The sequence below is a fragment of the Stegodyphus dumicola genome, chromosome X2 (genome assembly GCF_044657685.1).
Source record: "Stegodyphus dumicola isolate Sdum_Otavi_A_Nest chromosome X2, ASM4465768v1".
In the NCBI taxonomy this organism is placed as follows: domain Eukaryota; kingdom Metazoa; phylum Arthropoda; class Arachnida; order Araneae; family Eresidae; genus Stegodyphus; species Stegodyphus dumicola.
The window spans coordinates 197,185,569-197,210,409 of NC_140781.1; the positions used below are offsets into that span (position 1 = coordinate 197,185,569).

Genomic DNA, 24,841 nt, shown 5'->3' on the forward strand with positions numbered 1-24,841 from the left:
AGATGAGTTTACAAGAGCAAGGTGGGTTAATGAATAAGAGGAGTTCGGACCGTATCCAGTAGATCTCGACTTGGCCCGTCTAGCTTTCCTCCTCCTATTCCTTCTTGGCCTGTAACTTCAGAAACGCTCCCACACCACCTCAGTGAATACTTGTCTGGGTCTTCGCTGGGAAAAAGTAGTAGTAATCATACATTTTCAAAAATAGTAATCATACATTTTCTGTAACATTTTTAACTGCCATACAACCAATTAGAATCACGATAAAGACTGTCTGAAACTACACAGAAAAGAATTCTGAGCCAATTAATACTTCGGTATCGGAAAGAGCTGGTAGCAGTGTTTTATTTAGTTTTTGTAATGTTATGAAATTGTTTTAATTTTTATGACTATTTGAATTGATTTATATTTCAGAAAGGTAGATTTCTGCTTATCTGTATCTAAGATAAATATAGAATTATATACTTATCGAATTTGATATTTTGTAATGATTCATTAAGGAAAAAAAGCTTTTAATGTCGACAGTAACACAGGAAGTTTGATAGAATATTGGGTGAAATGTATTTATATTCGATAACGTCGAAGAAATACAAAAAATTATGAGCATAAGTTTTGATATAAATATTTGAAGCGTTTACGGAATTTACCGTCGTTTTGCTTGATTGAAGACAAAATGGCAGAATTGGCGCAGATGTTCAAAATTGGAATTGGTTTCAAAAGCAACTCGCGAAATAAATTTATATTGAGAAATCTTGTTCCATACTTTATTTATATTACTGTTTATACGCCGTTGGTATTAAAAACATACCCATGAAACTTTCTTAGAAAGTTGAAAAAGAGAAGAGAAAGAAAATTAATAATAAAATAATTAAATAATTAAACTACTTCATGAGAGTCAGAATTTTGCGTCTAAAATTAATCTTATACAGTTTTTGATTTAGATTTAACATTTAAATCTGAAAATTTTCTTTCCTAATTTTAATTAAAATATACGATAAAATATAAAAATAAAGAAATTAATACAATTATTGAATACTTAAATGTTAACTTCAAGTGCCTTTATACGAGGCACCTAGATTGTGTGAGTTTGCATGTACAATTTTAATGATTTAGCGACAGTATTTCGTTCAAAGCGCGTTCATCAATCAACACAAGAATCACAGAGCTGTCCATTGATTTATATAAAGATCCATTATTTTCTTTACGTGCATCTTTTACAAAATAAAATGTACTGAGTTTCTTCACTTCGGATGTAATTTTTGAAGGTTTTTTGGATGACTGTAGGAAAATATGAAATCTCCTTTAGATGGCAAATAACCCACCTTGTCACTGTAAGCCAGACTCAACTAGCGAAATTACAGATGACTGTTTCTGAAAAAAAAAAAAAAAAAAAAAAAAAACTGTTTTGAAGAATTTGTTGGCATGCTCAGTCTCAGCTGAGATGTGTCATCAGTTCTTAATAATGAACTTTTTTACTGACATCTGAAATGCAAGTTCACAGACTTTATTCATTAGACTTATAAGTGATTGATTGTACGTAGATCTTCAAGTTAAACACCTGACGGATCCAATTAAGCTAAATCATTTGGCACAGCGTGAACGCAACAGTGATCATGTGACAATTATAGTAATTTAATTCTAGTGAAGAAAATTAAGTGAATATCACCATTCACGTGAATCTTTCCACTGTTAAATTAATTTAATTGGCGAAGTTATAGATAACAGCTTTTTCAAGAACAAAAGTTTGTAGGAGATTTTATTGGTCTACTCAGTCTCATCTCAGGTTTTATTGGTCTACTCAGTCTCATCTCAGGTTTTATTGGTCCACTCGGTCTCATCTCAGATATATCATCAACTATTAACCGTTGACGGTATGATTTAATTTTCAAAAGAACGCGACATCACTTTCTGACTCACACACTTTACAAAATTTTACTTCAAATCTTTTTCGCTTAGACGCATAAACTGGGCAAACCTTAATAACTTAACTTTGTATAAGTTAAGTTAGTATTTGTTTGTAGTGTCAGTTAGTATTTGTTTGTAGTGTGTGAGTCAGAAAGAGATGTCGCGTTCTTTTGAAAATTAAATCATACCGTCAACGGTTAATAGTTGATGATATATCTGACATGAGACCGAGTGGACCAATAAAACCTGAGATGAGACTGAGTAGACCAATAAAATCTCCTACAAACTTTTGTTCTTGAAAAACCTTAAGACTTAACTTTGTATTTCATCTATGTTTCGACTATAGATATCTTATTTTTTTGCAGTGTAAACATTAGTAAATTTGTCATTTAAATAATTTACTATATTTAAAAAAAATTTCAGTTTATGTGTTTTGAAACGCCTAACCTATAGTATAGTACTATACACTGTTGTCTTTTCTACCAGTATACTTTTTAGAATCTGAGGTCTTTTCATTTTGACATAATAAAACGTAGCAAGAACTATGCTTTTATTTCGTCGACAGTTACAGGAAGAAATTCTGCATCTATTTTCTTGTTTGGGCAACGTTATTTCTTTATTTCTTATTTCGCGTATCTATTTGTTTCCATCGATATTATTTCTAAAAAGTTAATATTCAACACCTGAAAAATGTTTAACAAATTTAGATTTAACAAATTTAACACAAAGTTTGTGCAAAATCAAATCACTTACATCAGGTTCTTCCGTAAATTCTTTTATTTCAGGCGTTTTTCTCTATTTCCTTCTAAACGTATATTTTTGTGTGATGTGTTTATGCTTCGAGAAGGTACATTCAAGGTCAGAAGACAAACAAGGTTTAGGCTCTTTCCAACGCTGACGTCACTTACTTACAGAACTGGGAGAAAGAAGCCAGCTGGTTTTGAGCAAACTAGGAGTTAGTGATGTCATGCACGAACAAGCTTCGTTATACTGTAGCCTTGGGTACACTGCCGCTCCTTATCAGTTGCTTAGCACGTTATCGACATCTTGGTAATTGTTCCCTATCATCACTTTCTGTTGTATTATCAGTACCAGGTAAATGTACACTTAATTATTCTGATTCTTCATAATCACTCCATTCTGATCTGCAAAGGCCTCATTACCATCACCATCTATGCCGTTTACTTTACAAATGCTTTCCTTTAAGCAAAAATGTACATTGACTGAAGTTTGCTCTCAATCTAGCAATAGCATACTAACTATTACGCTAACTTACTACCTGCTAGTAATTTTAAAAGTTCCGTTCATTTAAAATGTGTTAACTGTTACTTTAGCTGCATGATGAGTGTAACTCGTCAATGTAAGGTTTTTAGCATAAAAAACTGATGACGAGCAGGACTCATCATTTTACCGCAAAGGGTTTATTATGCATTTAACAAGTGGATTGCACGTTGACAGAATTATTCATTATGAATGGTCGATTGTGAAATATACGCAGGGCTCTGAGGAAGGCAACTGATTGGTCTAATTAAGGTTAACGTGGTTACTGTCTAACGTGAATGCATTAGTAGTCATATGGTGAATAGTGTGTGTAATACTTACTTTTCCTTTATCGACTGATCTGAATTCAAAGAGATTGATTTGTATACATGGAGGTAAAAACAGGAAATTTAGTTTTGTTTTTTAGAATTTTTGATGAAAGGATTTAAAATATTAAAGATGGTGAAACTATAAGAAGGAAGTTAAGAGAACTTTCATTCCATGAAGCATTTCAATTCGTTGCTGCGGGTTTCAGTTGAATTTAAAGAATAGTATATTTTAATTAAATTTTATCCATTGTATTGCTACTATTATGAATTTTTCGAATTTATAGTAGTTTTACAGTTTCTGTTTCAATAGTTAACATAAAGATTGCATAAAGAATGAGCAAAATTATGTATTATCTTAATAACTGTCTGGTTTCCCTATTATAACTGTCTGCTTGAAATTTCCTAAAATTTTCGGTTTTTTTAAGAATGCATTTTGAATGAGTTTGCAGCATGGAAGTATCTTTTTATTTTGTTAAAAATAATAAAATGGAGAGCTTAGTCACTTCAGAAATATATCATTCTAATGTTTTATTTCCTTTAAAATTTACTTGTAATCATATTTAAATTTTTTGACATGAATAAAGTATATGTATTCCTATATAAGTAACTTATGTATTAAGTAGGTAAAAGATTATATCATTCTAATGTTTTATTTCCTTTAAAATTTACTTGTAATGATATTTAAATTTTCTTGACGTGAACAAAGTATATGTATTCCTACATAAGTGTTTATGCATTAATTAGGTAAAAGATTTAGCCTATAAATGTGAAATTTGCGTTAAATAATGTATTCGGTATTTTTCTGTAATATAATACAATTGGTTTTCCTATAATACGCTTCTAGAACTCAGATCCGTACGCAGCCAACTATTAAAGGAGTATGCCAATTCATCACTGATCTATTAATTCATATGCGAAAAACCTATATAAGTTTTACGTTTAAATATTATATTTAGGTCATTTAACTACTTTTCATGCTCAACAAGTTCAAGATATTGAACTTTTGAACCTAAGTCATTTCTTTCTTTTAATATACTTAAATATGTGGGGCGCTCTAAAAGTTCAGGAGTACGTTTCTTAAACATTGTTCAAAAAAAAAAAAAAATACAAAAGACAGGAAACAAAGCAAAAACATTATATTTATTCACAGAGTATGAAGTTTACACGTTTTTCCCAGTAATTTTCGAACATATGGAAAAAGTTTTTATTTTATTTTTTTTTTATTTTTACATGAGCTTAATTTTTCTGCAGCTTGGATGGTCTATTTCTAATGGCATCTAGTAAAATAGAATTAAGCTCAATTTATAAGTGCTTGTATGTATTCAACTTTCACGACAGTTATGCAGAGAAGGAGAGAGAGATAGCTATTATCTAGTGACAACATGTGACTAGTAACTTCTACTTTGACTAGAAATCACTTAAAGAAAAATCAACTCAGAGAGAAAGCGCACTCTTAGCAAGATAAAGCTGCATATAATTTAAGGATAATTCACGGCCTGTTGCGTGTAGGCAACTTTGTAGGTTACTCCTTACGAAACTGTCGGATATTTTCCTGATTTTAAAAGTAAATTTCTCTTATAAAACTGTTTTGGCTATTTAACAATTATAAAATAAAACAAAACTCACAAAATCATCGACTAAACTTCCGTTGACTGCTTATCTCTCAAAGATTATGTATAGTGTGGCAACATGATCTCTCATCAAATTCTGTATCATAGCGTCGAGATAAAGAAATGTACCCTAGAAGTACAGTACAAAGTACTTCAGAGTTATTATCAGAAGTTAAGTCACGAATGATATAATGTGCATTTAAATATATTTTAATTTTGCTTTTTTAGTCGAAATCATTAGTATTCTTGAGTTATTAGATAGGCTGAGACAATAATGAGTACTGCACTGTAGCAGAAACGAAACAGCATGCAAAATGACGGTACATTTTGTGTTCGACTGAAATAATAGTGCATGCTGTTAAGAGGAATATCAGAAGCATTCGAATTATATGTATGCTATTAATAGCGGTATTATTAAAGTTATAATGAATGCTGTTAATAGAGGTACTGGAAGTTTTTCCAGTTAAGTCCTAAAAAAATCATTTCCTTTCAAATATAAAATGTTTCATTTACGAAAGAAATTTCAAACTTATAAAATTAATTCAATGGGCATATTAATCTGTGATTGATTATAAAATCAATGTTTGGCACCAAGATATCTTACTTTTTTGATTTTTGGTATATTGAAAGAGGTTTTACACAAGTATAAAACTGACAGTTTTTAAAATAAAGTTCCTAAAAATTACAAAACAATTGCTTTTCCATCTAGCAGAAACTTTAAATAGTACAATTTTAAGGGTCAGATTTTAGGAACAAAGTAGCAGACAATTATCATATCATTTAAAGGTAACAATATGCACAAAACTTCTACAAAATAGGGTAGTACAAGTTATACTTCTACAAAGGTGTTATGGTTCAGTTTAAAGTTATTTTGGATGCATTTTATTTTATTATAACTCTATAAATTAACAGGTTCTCTAAATCATAGGAATAAATATAAGTAAAATATAAATTTACTAATATTAAATTTGAAAATTCTCTATTTATTAAGATTAATATAGTTATTAAGCTAACAATGTGAATAAGAATATTTCAACCATATTTTATTTTTATTAAAATATATTATTGGAAATGTTACAGGGAAGGAATTTAAAATCAAGCTAATCATTATTTGGAAAATACTTAAAATAAAGTTCTCTCTCGTAATAACCTAAAATGATTACAAAAACTTCTCTGCGTTTCACCAGTATATGTGCTTCTGAAAATGGTGTTATGCAAGAGAATGAGGAAAAGCGATGATAGTTGTTTAGTAAATTTTTTTTTTATGACGAGTAATTTACACCATATCAGATATTTAGCAATACGTGTCTCTTACAAAATCATCTTGTACCCTCATTTAATTCAAAAGCAAACATTTGTTTAGATAATTTATGCAATGTTTAGAATAAAAGTTTGAACCGAAAAGGTTCAAGGAAAAGTTTATATATAGTGATATTAAAATAAATTTATAAATAAGGACTTTTTTGAAATGAAATACGGTGAAAATTGAATTCTGGAAAAAGATGTCAATAATTACAACAATTAAGCATATTTATGACGTTATGCATTACATATGAATGATGAACTTTGACTTTTAATTTAAAGCTCTTACAAGTTGTTCTGTTTCAAAAAGAATGATGGACTAAGTATTTCAAAATAAAAATCCATTAGATTTGAATACTGTCAGCATTTCAAGTAATTAAAACAAGATGTTTAACAGAGCAGTGAAGCAATTAATGCAGAGTGGACGGTGTATGCCCACACTGAACAGTGTTCCATATTTTGCGTAAAATGTTTTCTGGAAAAGCTGAATAGAATTGTGAACTTCAACTACGTTAAACGGACGGTTACGAATATGTTAACTGTGCTAATAACGTGAAAAAGGTTTCAGTAGCTGTTGTTACGGTTTCAGTAAATAAAGCATTAAATGATATAAACAAATAGTACTTTGACAATGTTAGATCAAATCATGGAAGTCCTATGTAAAGATTTGCTTCTCCTACAGTGAAGGTAGTTTAGTAATTAATAGTTTACTTTAAGCTGGACTTTTCTTATGATGAATGTTTAAAACATAATAAAATTTTGGATCTCATTAGAGGAAAATGCTCATTCTGAATTTATCATTAGGTCTTTTATTACCTAACAGTACGCTTTTGGTATATTTCTGATAGTATTTTTAGAACTCTGCAGCATCAATTATATCGTTATTAAACAAAGCAGAGAGATACTCTTTCAGAATTTCTCACTCACGGATTTTGATTAAAAACTCCTTTTACCTCTCTGGAACCATAAAGAATACTGCACTGGTAAATAAATAAAACGGATGTACAGTTGGCAACAGTCATAATATTATACCTCTCATGTGGAACAACATCTAACTCCTTTCCTAGTTAAAAGTAACATCAAAAATCAATTTTTGTAAGATAAATTTTCATAAACATTTATACAGTTTTCATAAATGTTATAAAATGTGATCCAAGTTACGTATGCTGAAAAAAGTCTTTAAAAATGTATTTTGATGAATTTGTGGAAGGAAACATTTTGGCATTACTTTTATAGCTAAAGTAAGTTGAATATAAAAGAAAACTTGTATACTTCTATTTCTAAATATTTCTAATAAGAAATGTGCTAAAAATTGGGTGGGATTGTGCAAAAGCTAATGTGGAGAATTAACATTGCATTTTGACCCCACGGTGTTGGACGTGTTTCGATGTGGACAACTTGAAGCTTTGCGTAAACACCAAAGAACACTTTAATCACATTACGCTAGGAGCTTAATTGAAACGGCAAAAACAACGCTCTAATAATTTATAAATGCTAATCTAACAGACTATGTCAGTCAAAGTATGAGTTTTCAAATTACATGTGAGCTTTAACTCGAAACCAGCGAAAATATCTAATTACTAATTTTCGCAACATGGTATTTACTTCTAAAAATTCCGTTGGGCATCGTTTAACGCAAATTTTCAACTTGTATATCTATTACAATGATATTTCAGTACACAGAATTTTTAAAATATTGGTCGCAATTACAATTTAAAGCAGTATTTTTTAAATGGTTTTCCCAAACAAAAAAAGCTAAACAAATAAAAACCGCAGTTGCTGTATATAATACAGTGACTGTGTCTGTCGTTAGATTTGCAAAAATTGGCAACAGAAAGGACTACACCAACTAATGGCCAGTTTATCTTAGTTATTTGGTTTCACTTTTTCACTCATAATTGTGTCTCATATACCAATCAAAAGCAGTTAATGTGGTATTGCATTAGTATTTTCTAAATCGCGAATTGTGAGAGGTTGACGGGCGGGTAGTTGGGCGGCCATCTTGGATGTACTTTCATATCCAGGCTTAGATGAGTTTACAAGAGCAAGGTGGGTTAATGAATAAGAGGAGTTCGGACCGTATCCAGTAGATCCCGACTTGGCCCGTCCAGCTTTCCTCCTCCTATTCCTTCTTGGCCTGTAACTTCAGAAACGCTCCCACACCACCTCAGTGAATACTTGTCTGGGTCTTCGCTGGGAAAAAGCCAAAATACACTGAGTACATGCAATGAACAAATCCAAAAATAATATCAAACAGCATACACACATAAAATTAAATCAATATCGAAAATTATATTCTTTAGTTGAGCAACAATGTTATGAAGAACACTGCACTTGATTCTTTAAAATAAAAGTTATAATACGTGAATAAATAAACTTTATCTGATAACATACATGTCTTATACTGAATGGGGCATTTAATGATCGCTTAATTGCTTTAGCTCAAGATCTAGTTAATAGGGAATTCTCGCAATTGTCTTTTAGAATGTACGAATCTCTTACAGCAGGGGTAGGCAGATTTTTCCAGGGTACGGGATACTACTAATTATTTCAAGGTGTTGCGGTCCAACTACTGGCATAGGTGTGATGAGCTACAAAAATGTGAAAAATATTTTTTATAACTTGTAGGGATTTATATTTATTTTGAATAACCAGTTAAGTTTATGCCTTCTTTCCTATAAGCTGTTCATTCCCCTAATTGTCAATTCCAGAATATTTAAATTTGGTAGCCTGCGCGTGAAGAAATGCAAATTCTACATTGAGGAGAAAAGGCTTAATACTGAGTTCTAGAACGGAAAGATAGAGAGTGTGGACAAGCACTGTACCTTTGTAGAGTGAGCTTCTGGTTCTGCATTTATTGCTGGTTAAAGTGGCGTAACAGCTATTACTTTGCTGGCACGAGACTTCGACGCGGTTTTAGATAACATGATTATCTGAGCCCTGGGAGAAATTCTACTGTTTCGTTAATATCTTTGAATTTTAAGTTTAGTTCTTGTTAGTTGAGTTACGCTAACAAACTAAGCCTCGCTCGTAGTTTGTTAGCGTCAAGTCTACGTATTGTGAATTTTAAAGAGTTTTAATAAAGGGTTCTTTAACCGTTCTCCTTTCTGGTTCCTTCAGGTACTTCAGCTGTCACACCAAAAGCTTAACAAGTAGATATCACAAACTTAATAATAAATACGGAATATATACTTACCTACCTAACCCCACCTAAAAAAACTTACTCTTTTAAAATCGCGTTTATAGCAAAACGCAAGCTACAGACATAATAATAATAGCCACAAAATCTGAAATGTTTCAGATTTTAAATTACGTCCAAAGCGGCGTTTTTTTTTAAAATTTGTATGTTACATTTATTTATTAAATATCACGTTCTTCGCACTTAAACCATAAAATTCAGTTCAACAACAATACCGCAAAATAGTTTGTAAAGATTATGTTAATTTTATTAACAGTTAAATTTTAAGTTAAAGTTCCTTTCCTGTCGATTCTTAACTTCAACTTGCTACTTCCGGCCAGAACGTAGTTTTAGAATCACGGCTGAATACATAATGAGGAGGAGCGGTATATAAACCGCGAAGTTCTTCGGTCTTAACGAGAGAGTTACCAGGTATTCTGTCTGCACGCGTCTGCCTTTTTTAGGCTGCTCTCTCGTAAGCTATTATTATGCTCGGCCGTACTTAGGCCCTTGATAGCTTCGCAGCCAATTAGCATTAAGGGGCCAACTAGGTTAGAATCTTGATAGCTTCGACTATATCTCTTTAGTTTAGATTAGTTTTAGTTTACTTCTTAGCCTCTTAAGTTCAAGTCCAAGTGTCGGCTTTTATTGTACACTCCAAGACGGAGTTCTGTTAAATCTTATTTGAATAATAAAGGGTTATTTACCCTTCCATCTTGTTGTTCTTAAGATTCTTCGCGTTCAACTTTAGCTTAGCATTTACAAAGTGAGGAACTCTACAAGTTTTAAAATGAGCATATCTTTAGAATTTCCGATACAGAGATTCACGCTCTTGAGATAAAAATGTTTTTTCTGTACAACGTCGCCATTGCTCGCTTTGAAATCCTTGAGCTTGTTAATCAAAAATTCTTTAAAGTTTTACAAAATATGAAATCGATAATAAAACAAATTCCACATTTGAAATTTGGTCTTCCACATTCCCATATTCGTAGGAGGATTAGGTCATTCAAAATTCGATGGCTCTATGTACTGCTGTTTTATCACAATGCGAGAAATATACATACATTTATGCAGATTTTTTATTATTTAATTTCTTTAAACATATCACGGGGCGCTATTACTTTGTAGCAACAGTTTGAAAAATGATTCGCCGTTTGTAGTGAATCGATGCAAAATCGCAAAACTAAAACAATAGTCCTTCAGGGACAAAGCCCCTTTGGACTAATGATGCATTTCTTATTAAATAATTCAAAATATATTAAAAAATAAATCATTTTCATCCAAATTTAGTTCTCGTAGTTATAGTGAGTAGAAGACTTAGTTGCATACTTTCCGCCAATCTTGAATATCTCGGTATATAATTACTATCTGCTAATCTTGTATTAAATTCTAAGTGGTCGTCTGTGAGACGAGAACGATATGTTGTCTTAATTAGATTCCTAGATGAAAATGCAGATTCACACAGGTAGGTAGGGCCAAAGGGCCCACCAGCGGCCGAGCGGTAAAGACGCTGAACACTGGTAGTTCGGTCCGAGGTTCGAATCCCGCGAACGGTCTGGCTGCATGGGCGTTTTCGTGGTTTTCCCCATGTGTAACGTGTATACGAGCCAGTTTCCCTTAGAAAGTCCTCCACGAAAGGCATCCCTCCCCTTAGGCAGATAGCCCTAGTGTGCTTTGCCATAATTAAATACACCACACCAGGTAGGGCCAAAGAACGATGTTAAATGAACTGTAACGTTTTTAAAATTAGGATACCTTACTTCCTCCATTAGATTCCAAAAGTTATTCTTAGGTCCCAAACAACATGCTTTTAAAATTATGTCATTTTGAAGGAGTCAAATGTTAGTCAAGAGTTACTCAAGAGGTAAAGAGAATATATCACTTATATTTTCAGTTATTTCTTCCGCATCAACACTGCCAAATGGGTAACATATGAATTTAACAATTGGTTATAGTCTAGTAAATTCTTGAAAACGTCTTTCAAATTCGGAGTGAAGTTTTATTATTTCATCATAATATTTCTCTTTGTTTAATATACCTCCGTTTTTTAACAACTCGTCAGAAAATTTTCTAAAATTTTTTAGTTCATTCTTCATCACCTGGGAAAATATTAGCGTTTGACCACTTGTTCTTGAAACATGACCACTTGTTTGAAAGAATTAACAAATCCAATCAATTCTAGTATTGCTTGATATTTTCCTTACAGTTATGAGTTCACTTCATTAAAATGGCTTGTTATATGAACATCAAAAGCTAAATCCATCAACCAAACGCCATCACTAAGTTTATTATCATTTGATTCCAAAAAATCTTTTACCTCTTGTAAAAGGTCCCTTAATCTTTGTAAAAATGTACTCGACTTAACCAACGAACATCCGCATAATGTAACAATTGCCCGTAATCAGATTCGTTTTCTTCTAATTGGGACCGAAACATTCTTCTTTATAGACTCCTTCCTCGAATTGAGTTCACAGTTTTTATGCAGATTCTCATAACATGACGCATATTTAGAATTTTATAAGAGAGGGCCTGTTGGTGAATACTGCAATGATAAGAAAGGAATGCGTTAAGTCATCGTCTCTGATAACACATAGCCAAAAAATCCATTGACTGTGCCGGTCGTTGATGGGGCCCCATCAGGTGTCATCGATACAACTTTATAATTGGAATTTTTTTCTCCTCTAAATATTTTTTGAAAGCGCAGTAAACATCTTCACCTCGTGTTTTCTTCTTAAGTAATATTGTTAATAATTATTCTTTTGCACTCATATCCTTAAAAACCATTCTTATAAAAATGCAAAGTTGAGAAATATCAACCATGTCCGTAGATTCGTCCAACTGCAAGGAAAAGAAATACAGTTAGTTGTATCTGTGGCCAGCTGATCAGCCAGATCAAAATTTGTCATTTCTACATGGATTGTGACAGTTCTATGCGAAAGTTGTACGTCTTTAATTGCGGAAATTCGTTCTTTTCTTTTTCCCTTGAATGAATCAAATAATGAATCGCTGGCTTCCAGAAACGCTTTTTTTAATCATTTCTCTACATGCAAAAGGTTTCTTATGTTTTATTAACACATGACTCGCACGAAAAGCTGCAGTTATTGCAGCCTTAGATAAAGTATTAGATTTAATGAAATATGATTGTTGTACGATTAATTGAGATTTAAATTCTTTTAACTTTTGCTTACGCAATTCGCTTTTTAACGGAAAATCTGTATCAAAACTTCCATGCATATTTTTGAAATGCCTTTCAAGGTTTCCTTTTTTTTTGAAAGTGCCACAATTGCGTGACATAAATAGTACACACATTTTGCATTCACCATTGCCACTATTTTTACTGCAAAAGTATAAGTAACACAAAATTGTCAACTTGAATGTTTGAAGAACTTAAGCGATTTCTGGACCGTGGAGCGTGGGCGTATTCAATGCACCGAGCAGCGAACATATGTAAACCGATGAATTTGTAACTGAAGTATGTACTTAAGGGTCGTCGTGAGCTTGTAATGAAGGTATATGTGTCTTCTATACATTGATCGAATCATTTGGTTAAGTAAACGCAGTCGCATCGATTGTGAAAACCCAATTCTTTAGTCTAGCTGGCGTCGGTGTTCCATAAATATGTTTCCTTTAGTGTGCGCATCTTAGGTCTTAGTAAAAGCGGTCATTGCAAAATATCCTGGAGGTCCACCGATCGATCGCGATGGACTTAATGCCTACCTTTATCTTACAGAAACAATGAGCAAATGCACGCAGAGATTTTTACGCTTGACTAAAGTGTTACTAAGTTTTATCAGCAAAAGTAAGAATATAAATTTAAGTATACCAATTATTTATTAAAAAAAATCTTTTCTCTAATGTAAGAAAGAACTCACTAAGAAATTGCGAATTGCATTACTTTGGTATTTAAAGTACGTAGAATGAAAACAAAATGCAGTGCTATTTTTAGATATTTTAATAAGAAATGTTCTAAAATTTGGCCGGGATTGTGCGAAAGCTAATGTGGCAAGTAACATTTTCTTTCCAATGCAAGTGGATTTGAATATCTTTTGTGCTTTGCACTTTAATATGGTTAGTAAGTGGATTTCACACTAGAATTTACAGAAGAAATGTACGTTGTAATTCCATTATCCTAGATGCAAACAATTAACATTGTGTAATCATCTTAAATTCACATGAAGCAACACTGTATGGAGAAACTGAGTCGGAGTAAAACCCAGTAGGATTAATGCCTATTCTTATAGAATGGCAGATCTAAGTTCACTGAGGCTCCTGGCAAGTGGCTGTTGCATTTCCGTGTTCTTTGATATTCAAGATGGCTGAAATTACCAAACTGGGCTACCCGATCTAATCAACAGATAACTTCAATATCATGTTATTCAGCCATTAGTTTAGCTTGAGAAGACCTGTTATTATTATCTATTAGCAAGAAGTCTGGGTCTATAGTTTTTACAAGGCTTTACGTGAGATGCGGAATCTCACCAATGTAAGCTATAAACAGAGACGCTATTTTTAAAACACGCAGATCGCTGAGTTTACCTTCTGCTTAGTAAACTACCGTCGATATTTCATAGAAATTCTACGGAATGCTGCCTGCTACAAATTCTGTCAAGAAAAATGTACATTCAGAATGAACATTGACGCATTTATGAAGACAGTTCAGGACTAATCGTTTTGGGATCTACATTGCTTTCTTCTTCTCTCTAATTTTCTTCACGTGCCTTATTTGTAAATGAAGATAGACCAGGTAAATGTTTTCTTCTTCGATAATTTTGAATTTGTATACATCTTCAGAGACATTTAAATTGGCACTTGTGCTTTAAAAACAAATTCCAAACATATTCTTCAGGTTTACGTGCTAGTGTCTGTATAAAAATGGTTATTTGAAACTTATATACTGCATTTTGTGTTCACCTTAAGAGGATGTCGGGTCGATTTTTCAAAATCAAAATATTGCCTTTGAGTGATGTTTTTAATGAACCTTTAAGGTAAAATAATTTTGTAAATTCATTCTTTCTGTTTATTAGTTCGAGATGTAACTACGTTAAAAAATGACAATTAATTGTTGGATCTTTTGATAATAACTATCCTTCAGTTTACATAACTAAGAAAGGTTGCTACTACGAAAGTTTTATCTAGATAATTGTAAATTACATTAATTTTGGCAACAGTTGGAGAAAGAACTTCATAAACATTTGCTGAATTACAGATTAAAAATGATGCTAAAATGTGCACGAAAGATGGCTTTTCATGTTTTATCATTTTAGGCCCAAAAGACTTGTTTCAACATCTTACTCAATCCAAAGACTGCGGAAGTTGGACATGTTACTTCACGATAAGGACTGAATTATCATTGCGAAGCGAACATTACAAGAAATACAGAAAATAAATGTGAATTAACAAGATTTGGGGTTAAATAAGTAAAAGGACTTCAAGACGTGTCTCGAAGGCCGAATTATACATACGTCTAAGTTGCTAGTAAGATAATGGATCAAAGCGCAATTCCAGAACATGAATGTTCAAAAAGAATTTTTTGAAGTATTTCGGCGAATAAAGAATACTTTTTGTATAATTTTGACAGCAAAAATTGGAAATTGCGATTTTTTGCTCAATAATGTTGTACAATGGATAATTTCAGAATTTCTTTTCTCTGAATGTAAACTCGCATTCCTCGATGGGATATTTAAACGATGGCTTAGTTTGACTAGTGTATAATAGACTACGCTTACAAAAAAATACTGTTACTGCCACATAAGTTCTGGGATACAGCCAGGAATTTAGTTTATATTTAATTTTTTTATACAAACTTCCTACTACGAGTTTTAAAAGTCGACTTGATTTTGTAATTTTAATCTACTTACCGGATTGCTAGTGCGATATATGAAATGTAAAAAATTCGAAATTCTCTACTTTGAAAAATTATCATCTGATTTCTTTCATAATTTGCTTTTGTTCATTATAAGTGCATAAGATATGCGATATTTAAGTCTGTACTTATGCAGTCAAAATTGCTGTGATACTATAGATATCTAAGTAAAGAATTAAAACTTTGGTGTAATGTTTACATAATAATGTATATTAGAATTATTCAGTTGTTTTTTACTCGTTTCTTTTGAAATTACAAGTACTTATAGAAAACATCCATAAAAGCTGATTTTCAAATCAAACCTAACGTGAAAGGAAAGCCATTCCATTTACTGCCGAAAGTTATGGATTGTGACGGTTTCACGATTCTATATTCCATTAAAAAAAGGTCCAGAAGTTCGGTTTGCCCTAATAATAACGTAATTAGAAATATTTAAAGAACATATAATACAGCAATAATGGAGGAAAAGCTGAATTACTCACAGCTGGTCTTGCTTTATATCCGTTGACGAATTGCGGCTCAGTTTTCTAGTGAATCTGCGGTATGTCTTGTGCACTCTGCAGTGGCATACAGTTACGACTCCGAGAACTATCAAGCAGGCTCCTGCAAGTGTAGCAGCAGCGATATATAGATTGTGCAGATGATCTAAAGGTGCACTAGCAGGTCCGATGGTAGCACTGCGGTATACTGACGTGTCCTCTAAGGTGTGGGCCATAGGCATCCCTGGATAACGTAACTCTGAAACAGATGTCAGATCTACGGTGCTTTAGGTAAGATATCTAACTGTACAAAAGCAGAAAGCTATTATTGCATATAATTTAATAAAATAAGAATGAAAAAAACATATGTCAAATTATAACAAACGTTTGCTGGAAGTTAAGCGTTTGAATTACGGACTTCCGTTTGCTTGAAATAAAAATGTCATTTTCGGTTTCCTCCAATTAATAATAACATACTTATTCGGCCCAAATAATTTTCAGCAAATACTTATTTTTGTAAATGTTTTGCAGAGCAGGTGGCGGAAAGAATGGGAATTATTACGAAACAAATTGAACCTTGACGTCTATTAAAACATTTCATACAAAAACTACTACAGAATTGAAAGAAATATGCTGAAATAAGTATAATGAAAATAATTCTCGAGAAGCAGAGTTCAGGAGAATGAAGTGACTAATCGTGTCTCAAAATAAGATTTTTAAATTTTTCAAAAGGTTAGAACGGAAAATAACTGAAATTGGAGGCATTTACGAATTAATCATTGCTCGAATTATGAAACTGGCAAACTCATACCAAAGAAATACACTAAAATATTTGTAGGCCTGTCAGTTTGATAATGGGAATAAACTAACTGCTTATATGTATACGCATTAACTAATAGTAAATATTTAATGACTCTAAAAACGATTTCTGTAGGTATTTGGTTTTTGACAAACTGATTTATTGTGATATTAGAAGTTTAAGAAATTTGTACGAAATTTTTAGTTTAGGATTCAGACGCAGAAATTTAGTTTAGTTAAATATTTAGCACTAAACACGTAAACAGAAAATGCGTGCTGACCATAGATCTGTAACATACACTGCTCAAAACAATTATTGTGTATTGTAAGCTCGGTATGAAATAACGATATATTGAAAATTTTTTTAACAAATATTAAATAGAAGAGCTTGAAAAGGAAAATTATAACGTTTTCAAAGTTGAGGATATGCAAATTTTGCCCTTCTGTAGGAGCAGTTAAAAATTATTTGACTTGTGCTGAATGTCATTCATCTATCTCTCAGCTAGATGACTTATCTGAATCGGTAGCCTGGAGGGCATCGGTCGTTTAGAGGCGTTCAAACGCAATCCGTTGTAGTGGAAGTGTTAGGAGTTTCTCAAAGTGTCCAGACAATGGTTGATTTTCGAAACTAGAAATGTTCGCCGAAGATCAGAAAAAGGTCGTACTTCTGCAGCAACACAAAATGAGGATCGGTATTTAACAGTAACGGTCAAAAGAAACCGCAATATGAACGCCACTTTCTTGCAACAGCACTTTCAGAGGGCTACTGGAACCACAGCTTCGACTCAGACTGTTCGAAACCCATTTCGCCATGTGGTTTGTTTGTTCGCAGACCTATAGTTTGTGTTTCGTTGACACAGGACCAACGTGTTGCCCGCAGAAGTTGGGTACAAGAGTATCTAAGCTGGAAACGAGATGAGTGGAGCATTGTGCTCTTTACGGACGAATCCCGCTTTAATATACAACCTGACAATAGGCGGATTCTCGTCTGGAGAGAATCTGGTATACGAAATACTCCTGCATTTGTGTACTAAAGTGTCAGATTTGGCGGAGGCGGAGTGGTAGTCTGGGCCGGTATGCCTTCTTACGGCATCATTTCATTTAAAAAAAAACACTGAAGCACACTGGTCCGGGTGGTCAGCCACCCTCAAGAGAAGTAAGCTCGCATTTAATCAGATTCATCGAGTGATGGACATTTGTGCTCGTGAATTCTGTTGAACAGAAGTGGTGTCAACAGCAGGTACAGCAGGCAATTCTAAACCAACAACTACAGAAGATTAGTAGCTTTCATAATTCTTACTTTACAAATTCGGTATCTTACTATGTACGATAATGTTCAACTACTCAAATTAGGACAATTTCAGACACTCAATTGGCATGTTATTGTACCTTTATTTCGTATATGCATGACAGCCATGTTTAGTGCAGTACATGAATAACTTTGCTGGGACATGTTAGTTCCTAGATGCAGATTACCACAATCAATGTCTGTCTATTTGTACTTCAGTGTCGCTTCTATTCATTATTAATCTTTAAATTTTATTGTGTTTACGTAATTTGTTATTTTATTCTGTGTATTTCAATTTACATATTGTCTTGGTGTATTGACCTGCTAAGTAGTAAATGCAAGTAAGTGCGTTGTGTTATTTTTTCAAATAAGTTTGCGGTATAATAGTAAATACATATATAGAGCTATCGGCTAGTACCAAGAAATATTGGGTGCAAATGTTTTGTTACAGTTTCTAGTATTGTGCAAAATGTAACTGTTTGTAACAAATATTCGTAGGCGCAGAGCTAACTTTCTGATAAGCACATTGTATATTGATTGTTATTTTGTAGTATTCACCATTTTATTTCAGTGTATGTACAGTATTCCATTAAGTGTGTAGTATGATTTCTTTTCTATTAATGTGGAGTATAATAGTTAGTTTAGTGTTGTATAATGGTAAGTAAGTGTGATGTATAATAGTAGTATTGAACCAGACTTTCTTGTTTGTAGAACTTTGTAAATATGTATTGAAATATATTGTTGGATTTAATGTTTTGAATTGACTCAGCATTCTAGTTCTGCTAAAATATATTATCTTCCTAATTTTCACTGTGACGGCTTCCAAAGGTGTTCTTTTGATTAGTTTTAGGTTACAGTACAGCGTCATGTACAGAATTGTCTACTTTTTTGATACGAGCAGTGTATATGGTGTGTTTTATTTGTAATATCAGCTTTACTATGTCAGTGTGTTGTTCAGTATTCTAGTAATATATTGCATAATATGTTTTCTAGTAATATGTGGAATAATAGTAAGTGTGATGTATAACTGCAGGCTTGAAATTCCATTGTTAGCTTTGATTTTACTGTTTTAGTTTACTCTAACCAGTTATGTATCAATGCAGCTCTGTGCTTCTAATTATTATTTTTTTAATCTATGCAATAAAGAATGTCATATGTTTTCAAGGTAGTCCTTTGTATCCCCTATCTAGATGTGACTCTGTAATCTTTTTTTTTTTTTTTTTTTTTTTTTTTTTTTTTTTTTTTTTTTTAAATTTAGACTCAATAAATGCTGTTATGGCTTCTACAAGGCGAACATCATACTGCAAGGGCTTGTTCCCGGTCAGTAGTCCTCCTTAGCAGTGTAAAAGTCTGAGCCGGTATTCCTATCAATGACCGCACCGACCTACACATTATCAGGAATGGAGCCCTAACGGCTCAGCGATATAAGAATGTGATCCTCAGACCCATTGTGGTCCTTTACGCTGCAGCAATCAAAGATCAACTGATTCTCATTGGTGAAAACGCCAGACTACACCATGCTCAGCTAGTGAAGAATTTCCTTTTTGACGAAGAAATCCTTCGAATAGATTGGCCAACATGTTCCCCTGATGTGAAAACAATCGAAAATATTTGGGACATTCTAGGGAGAAGGGTTGCTAGTCGCTTATCACCCTCAGAAATAATTCAGCAGTTTGAAAGCTGTCTTCTATAGGGAGTGGGAGAAAATAAACTCAGTCCTTCATTGATAACCTCACTGATTCCATGCCTTGTAGGTGTGCGATATTGTTTTCGATCAGAAAACACCGTACTCCTTATTGAAACTTGTTTGTAATCAAGATATCACATTTTTTGTTTGTATAATATACACGAATCGTGCATTTTTTGTTTACCGACAAATATCGTCAATAACGGTTAATTATCCCTTGTTCGTTGTTTCTTTTTCTTTTCTTATATCTTACAACACCTATACATCATGTAAGAGTCACCAAAACATTTCCTCATCGGCAGTTTATATCCAGAATCATAATATTCCCTAACTGGTTTTCAGCAGTGTATTTTTATAAAATTTTGAAATTATGTACTGAATACTTAAGATGTATTATTTTTCGAATACCGAGATACTGTGTAGCTGAAAGGCAATCTTGAAAAAGCAAAACCTATTCTTACACATATTTATATTACTTGAAGTTATGTGTTATGTACTTATTTTATTAGTAATATCTCAGAGAATATGTTAATATCGTTACATTAACTAAAAGTAACCTGAAGAAATGAACACATTTTTATAAATGCCAAGATGTGAATATATTTTTGATAGTAATACTTGATTTCATATTTTTATAGGTTATATTTTATATTACCATTTCACAAACTAAGCTTTTATTTAACTTAAATCTAATGAAAAATCTGAAATATGATAGCTATGAATATCGAAATGTATTTATCATTACATTTGTAAAATAATGATGGTATGTTTGAAGTATTAAGAAATTCATATAATTAATGACATTTTGTTTGTTTCGTTGCAAAATCCTTTACTATTATTTGACAAAAAACATCTGAAATTACTTTACATACATATGCATGTGTATACCATTGGCATGCATGTTACATGGCTACTAAAATTTTAAAATCCACGAACACATTTTTCTTTTTAAACATTGAGAATGTAATCAATGTACAGTCTACATTTTTAGCATTATAATTTAGATTATTAAATATTGCTCTTTTACAGTTCTGCTTTATGGGTGACATTCCGTTTTATCATTACAATACGATCGTTCCATTATACCACAGTAATATCTCACCAGATTTATTATAAGATATTTTAAAAGTTATATTCGTTTATTTTGTCTCTGTCTGACTTTTAATTGAACCTTATGAACAAATTATGAATGAAATATGGCAGAATGGAAGTTCATTTTATCAACAAGGTTGTTTTAAAAACAAATTATGTTTGTAATAACAGCTTAGAAATTTTTCACTGTTAATTAATAACTAGCCTCCAAGTGCCTATCCGTATTTTATGCTTAATATATGTAAGTCTGGTTACAGCCGAAAACATCACGGCAAAAACGTACCGGAGGAAACAACGCAAGGTGAAAATGTCGTGGTACAAAACATCGTGGTAGAAAATAAAGAAAAGAGAAAACATCATGGTACAAAATATCGTCGTCGAAAATAAAACGGTTCAAAAACTTCGCAGTTTAAAAACATCGTAGTCGAAAATATCGCGGTAAAAAATAAAGTACCTACAAATCATCACAACATCGCAGACATGCGTTTCTCAGGCTTTAATAATTGTAAATGGATTTTTCTCATAATGATTTGTAAGCACAATTTGGAATGAAGGATAATTTTTACTTTCATATTTTTTATGAACTAATAAATTTATAAAAAACAAAACAAGAAATTTGAACGAAACAAGAAATCATTTTCACTATAAGAGTATAAAATTAGCAAAAAGAGAAATTATGACTAGAATAGTTGAAAGTTATTTTAAAGTACACAAGGAGCTCCTTTGTACTACCTACCATTACACAAATTAATTACCACCTTAGTGTTTTGATTTATGAAATTTACTTCATCTCATCAAGGAATCTTTTCAGGTGTAAGGAAACTTTTCATTCGAGCATCAAGGAAACTATTCATTTCAAGCACCAAGAGTATAATGGACCAAAAGTTTTTTTTTTCTACAATTTTTTACAACAAAAAAAATTACTTCGTTTTCATGAGAGTTTAAAGTAATTTAATTTTTTGATTGGACATGGCAATTTTAAGAGCTATTTATAGCGATTTGGACATGTTTCAAGTGCTTTGTGCAGCTCCGGTAGCGGCGATGAAGATGTAAAGAATATTCTTGTTGATTGCGTTCATCATGTCTAGCAGAAGATGATATTTCAGGTAACTTTGATGCGCCTGTCTGTATCTTGGCCACCAAATTTTCTGGACTATTTCAGACTAAAGGAAAGTTTCTGCTTTTCGGAACTTCATTCTCAGTTTAGATTATTGAGTTCTCTTTATTGCATCACTTTTTTTATTTTATTTTTTAATTAATTTTTTAATAATTTCCCCCCCCCATTTGCAGTGCTATTGTGCAGTTATTTCTTTATTTTGTTAGTGCGATAACTTACTTGTGTAAGCCTCGTGGTGTACTTTGTGGAACACGAGGAGCTGAAACTATAGTTAACAAAAAAAATTACATTTCAAAATAGTGAGAGAAACAAGTCTCTGAAGTTTACAGAAGTATTTAGAAATGTGATAATCTCAGCAACGAAATCAAAATTAACAGATATTTTTGTATGATTGCATGAATTTTAATGAAATGCATTCCCTTCAGATTTCTAGATCGTAAAATTTGGTATGATTTCTAAATAGGCTTTATTCAATATTATTCGTAAGAGACCTACATTATTTGCAAAAGGAATGAGTTTATTAACAATAATTAGCTTCTAGTTTATTATAGTTTGAACTAATAGCATGCTTATTAATTAATTAAAATTAAATTCGAAAAAATTGTAAAACACTTAAATAGGTAATAATATTTCGCTTCTATTTGTATTTAGAATGATATTTATAATGATTGAATATTTTATGGGAATTATTATGATATAAGGACTGAAGTATTTGCAGGTGAAAAAAACTTTATTCTAGAATTAAAACAAATGTTTTCGTGGATATTTCTAAATTATGTTGAAGAGAGAATATTTATTTACTTTTGTTACAAATGAACAATATTACTAAATGGCATGTATTATTAAAGGTTTTCATGCTTACCTTCACATGTATCTCCTGTATATCCAGGGCGGCAAGAGCAAAAGAATGAGTCCAGGCTAGGCCAGCAACTACCTCCATTTTGGCAAGGGTTTGGAAAACAAGGATCATATTGTTGAGTACATCCGGGACCTAGAATGTTATGATCATTAAATACAAATATAAAATTATTTATTTGCTTAGTTTCATATATTGTTTGTCAGCAAATTTACTATCATCGACGAAACAAGTTGTTTAGTAGTGAAGCTTTAACATCCTGTTGTATATTTACAGCGTTTTTGAAGATAGTTTTATAAAATTATTAAATTGAAGTACTATTATGTCAATTATTATTCAAAAATTTCTGTAAATTTTGAAAAAATAGAAATTATAGTATAATATAAATAAGCCTTAACTTCCAAAGAAGAAATAGGTTTTCTATTATTCAGAGGATTAATTTTTTATGTTTTAAAAGCCATAACAAATGTAACAATGACTGATATCTTCTTCAATAGTTATTGAAAAATGGCCTAATATGTTTTAAAAAAGGAGTATTACTGCTAAGAAATATCAATAATCTACGAAATAACAAAATATTTGACATAACATTTTGGGTAACTATAATAACCGTAATAATAACAACGAGCACATGGTTAAAAAAACTTCAACGGATTTCCTTTGAAGAAAAATTGGCTTTAGTTTATGAACTTAGAAAACTGAAGTTGATATATTCGTAAAATTTGGGTATTAAGGAATGCGCTAAATATTTGTAAAAGTTTATCTGTTATGTATATCATAAATCAGGTGAATTATATATATTTTAAATTACACCAGTTAAAACCTATTAAAGGAATAAAAACATAAACTATTATGAAATATCTATATTACTTTTGGACGGAATTTTTGGAATATTTTTGGATTATTTTTGGAATCAGGTGAATTAGATATATTTTAAATTACATTAGTTAAAAACTTATTAAAGGAATAAAAGCTTAAACTATTATGAAATATCTGTATTACGTTTGGATTTATTATTTATTAAGAAATGCCTTGTTTTAATTTAAAAATTAAATTAAAGATCTTATAGAACGTCCAATGATAATGTGAGAGGACATGCGGGTGTTAAATGAAAGCTATTATGCTTCTGGAATCGTAGCACTTACTAGGTCACGTGGTAGTCTAATATACTTAAGCTTTTAACTATAAAATTCAAATCAAACAACTTACATGTAACTGCTAAAATTTTCTGTGATTTTAGATTTTAGCGTACATTGAGTGAGAAATGCATATTTACTGATGCAGTTTAAGATATTTGAGAAAACTTTGTAACTAATTCTTTCTTAAAGAACTAAAAACGTAACTGAATAACATGGAATAATTATCGGTTTCAAACATAAAAAGAAAATCAGATCCTGAGCCATGGATATTCTAGGCCATGTACATTATGAGTCAAACTCTAAAAAGATTAAAAAGAAATATTTTTTGATTAAATATGTCTCAGCGTCACAAGTTAGAAGGAACTACTTTGTGCTCTTCGTTATTAACACTTCTGAGGAATTTTCATAGTTATTAATTGTAATAAACACTGTGTTGCAGCCATTAATACACCCTCAGGGTAGTTATGTGATTATAGAATTTATGAAGGAAAGCTTAAAACTCTTATTTGGTGTGCCCATTTCTTAGAGTAACGCTTACGTTCATTCCTGTGCATGTGAATCTGAAATAAATGTGAAAAGAAATTTTTGTCACTTAGTTGAAAACCGCAATTCCAAAAATTCATTGATTCAGTTATTTAGACATTGTTAAAGTAAGATAATAGTTTTTCACGTAACCAATATTCCTCTAATTTCCTTTGCCAAAATCCATAATGCTCAGTTTATTAAAGCTATAAGATCTTTATTTTACTTTTCTTCTTAGAAACAAAGAAACAAACAAAAAAGAGCAAGGTATATTATAACAGTTCTAGAACGCACATATACCTGTAAATTTACTGATGAAAGCAGGTGAAAATACATTTTAAAATTTACGGAAAACAAGGTACTGAAAAGAAAAATGACATTTTACGTAATATGTGTTTTAGAGTTCGGGTGTGAGGTTA

General features: G+C 31.8%; 1 protein-coding gene and 1 long non-coding RNA gene across 6 annotated transcripts in view; one reads left to right on the forward strand and one right to left on the reverse strand.

Annotated features, from left to right (window-relative positions):
- The first annotated feature begins 2,688 nt into the window (after positions 1 to 2,688).
- The window catches only part of LOC146993006 (uncharacterized), a 316,316-nt gene continuing 294,163 nt past the window's right edge, over positions 2,689 to 24,841 (forward strand). For 2 of the 3 annotated variants that reach the window (XR_015039183.1, XR_015039185.1), the window contains exon 1: positions 2,689 to 2,997. This is a non-coding gene — a long non-coding RNA (uncharacterized LOC146993006). Of the gene's footprint in view, positions 2,998 to 19,267; positions 20,267 to 24,841 lie in introns of those variants that run through there. The other variant, XR_015039182.1, reaches the window with a different exon arrangement.
- LOC118194993 (uncharacterized) overlaps positions 4,611 to 24,841 on the reverse strand; it is a 510,033-nt gene continuing 489,802 nt past the window's right edge. The window contains exons 9-11 of one of the 3 annotated variants that reach the window (XM_085809750.1): positions 22,768 to 22,896; positions 15,927 to 16,182; positions 4,611 to 8,596 (exon numbers count right to left, since the gene is read on the reverse strand). In XM_085809750.1, coding sequence (XP_085665876.1) covers positions 8,458 to 8,596; positions 15,927 to 16,182; positions 22,768 to 22,896 — 524 coding nt within the window. In that variant the 3' untranslated portion in view covers positions 4,611 to 8,457. Of the gene's footprint in view, positions 8,597 to 15,926; positions 16,201 to 22,767; positions 22,897 to 24,841 lie in introns of all 3 variants that reach the window. The other 2 variants (XM_085809751.1, XM_085809749.1) reach the window with 2 other exon arrangements.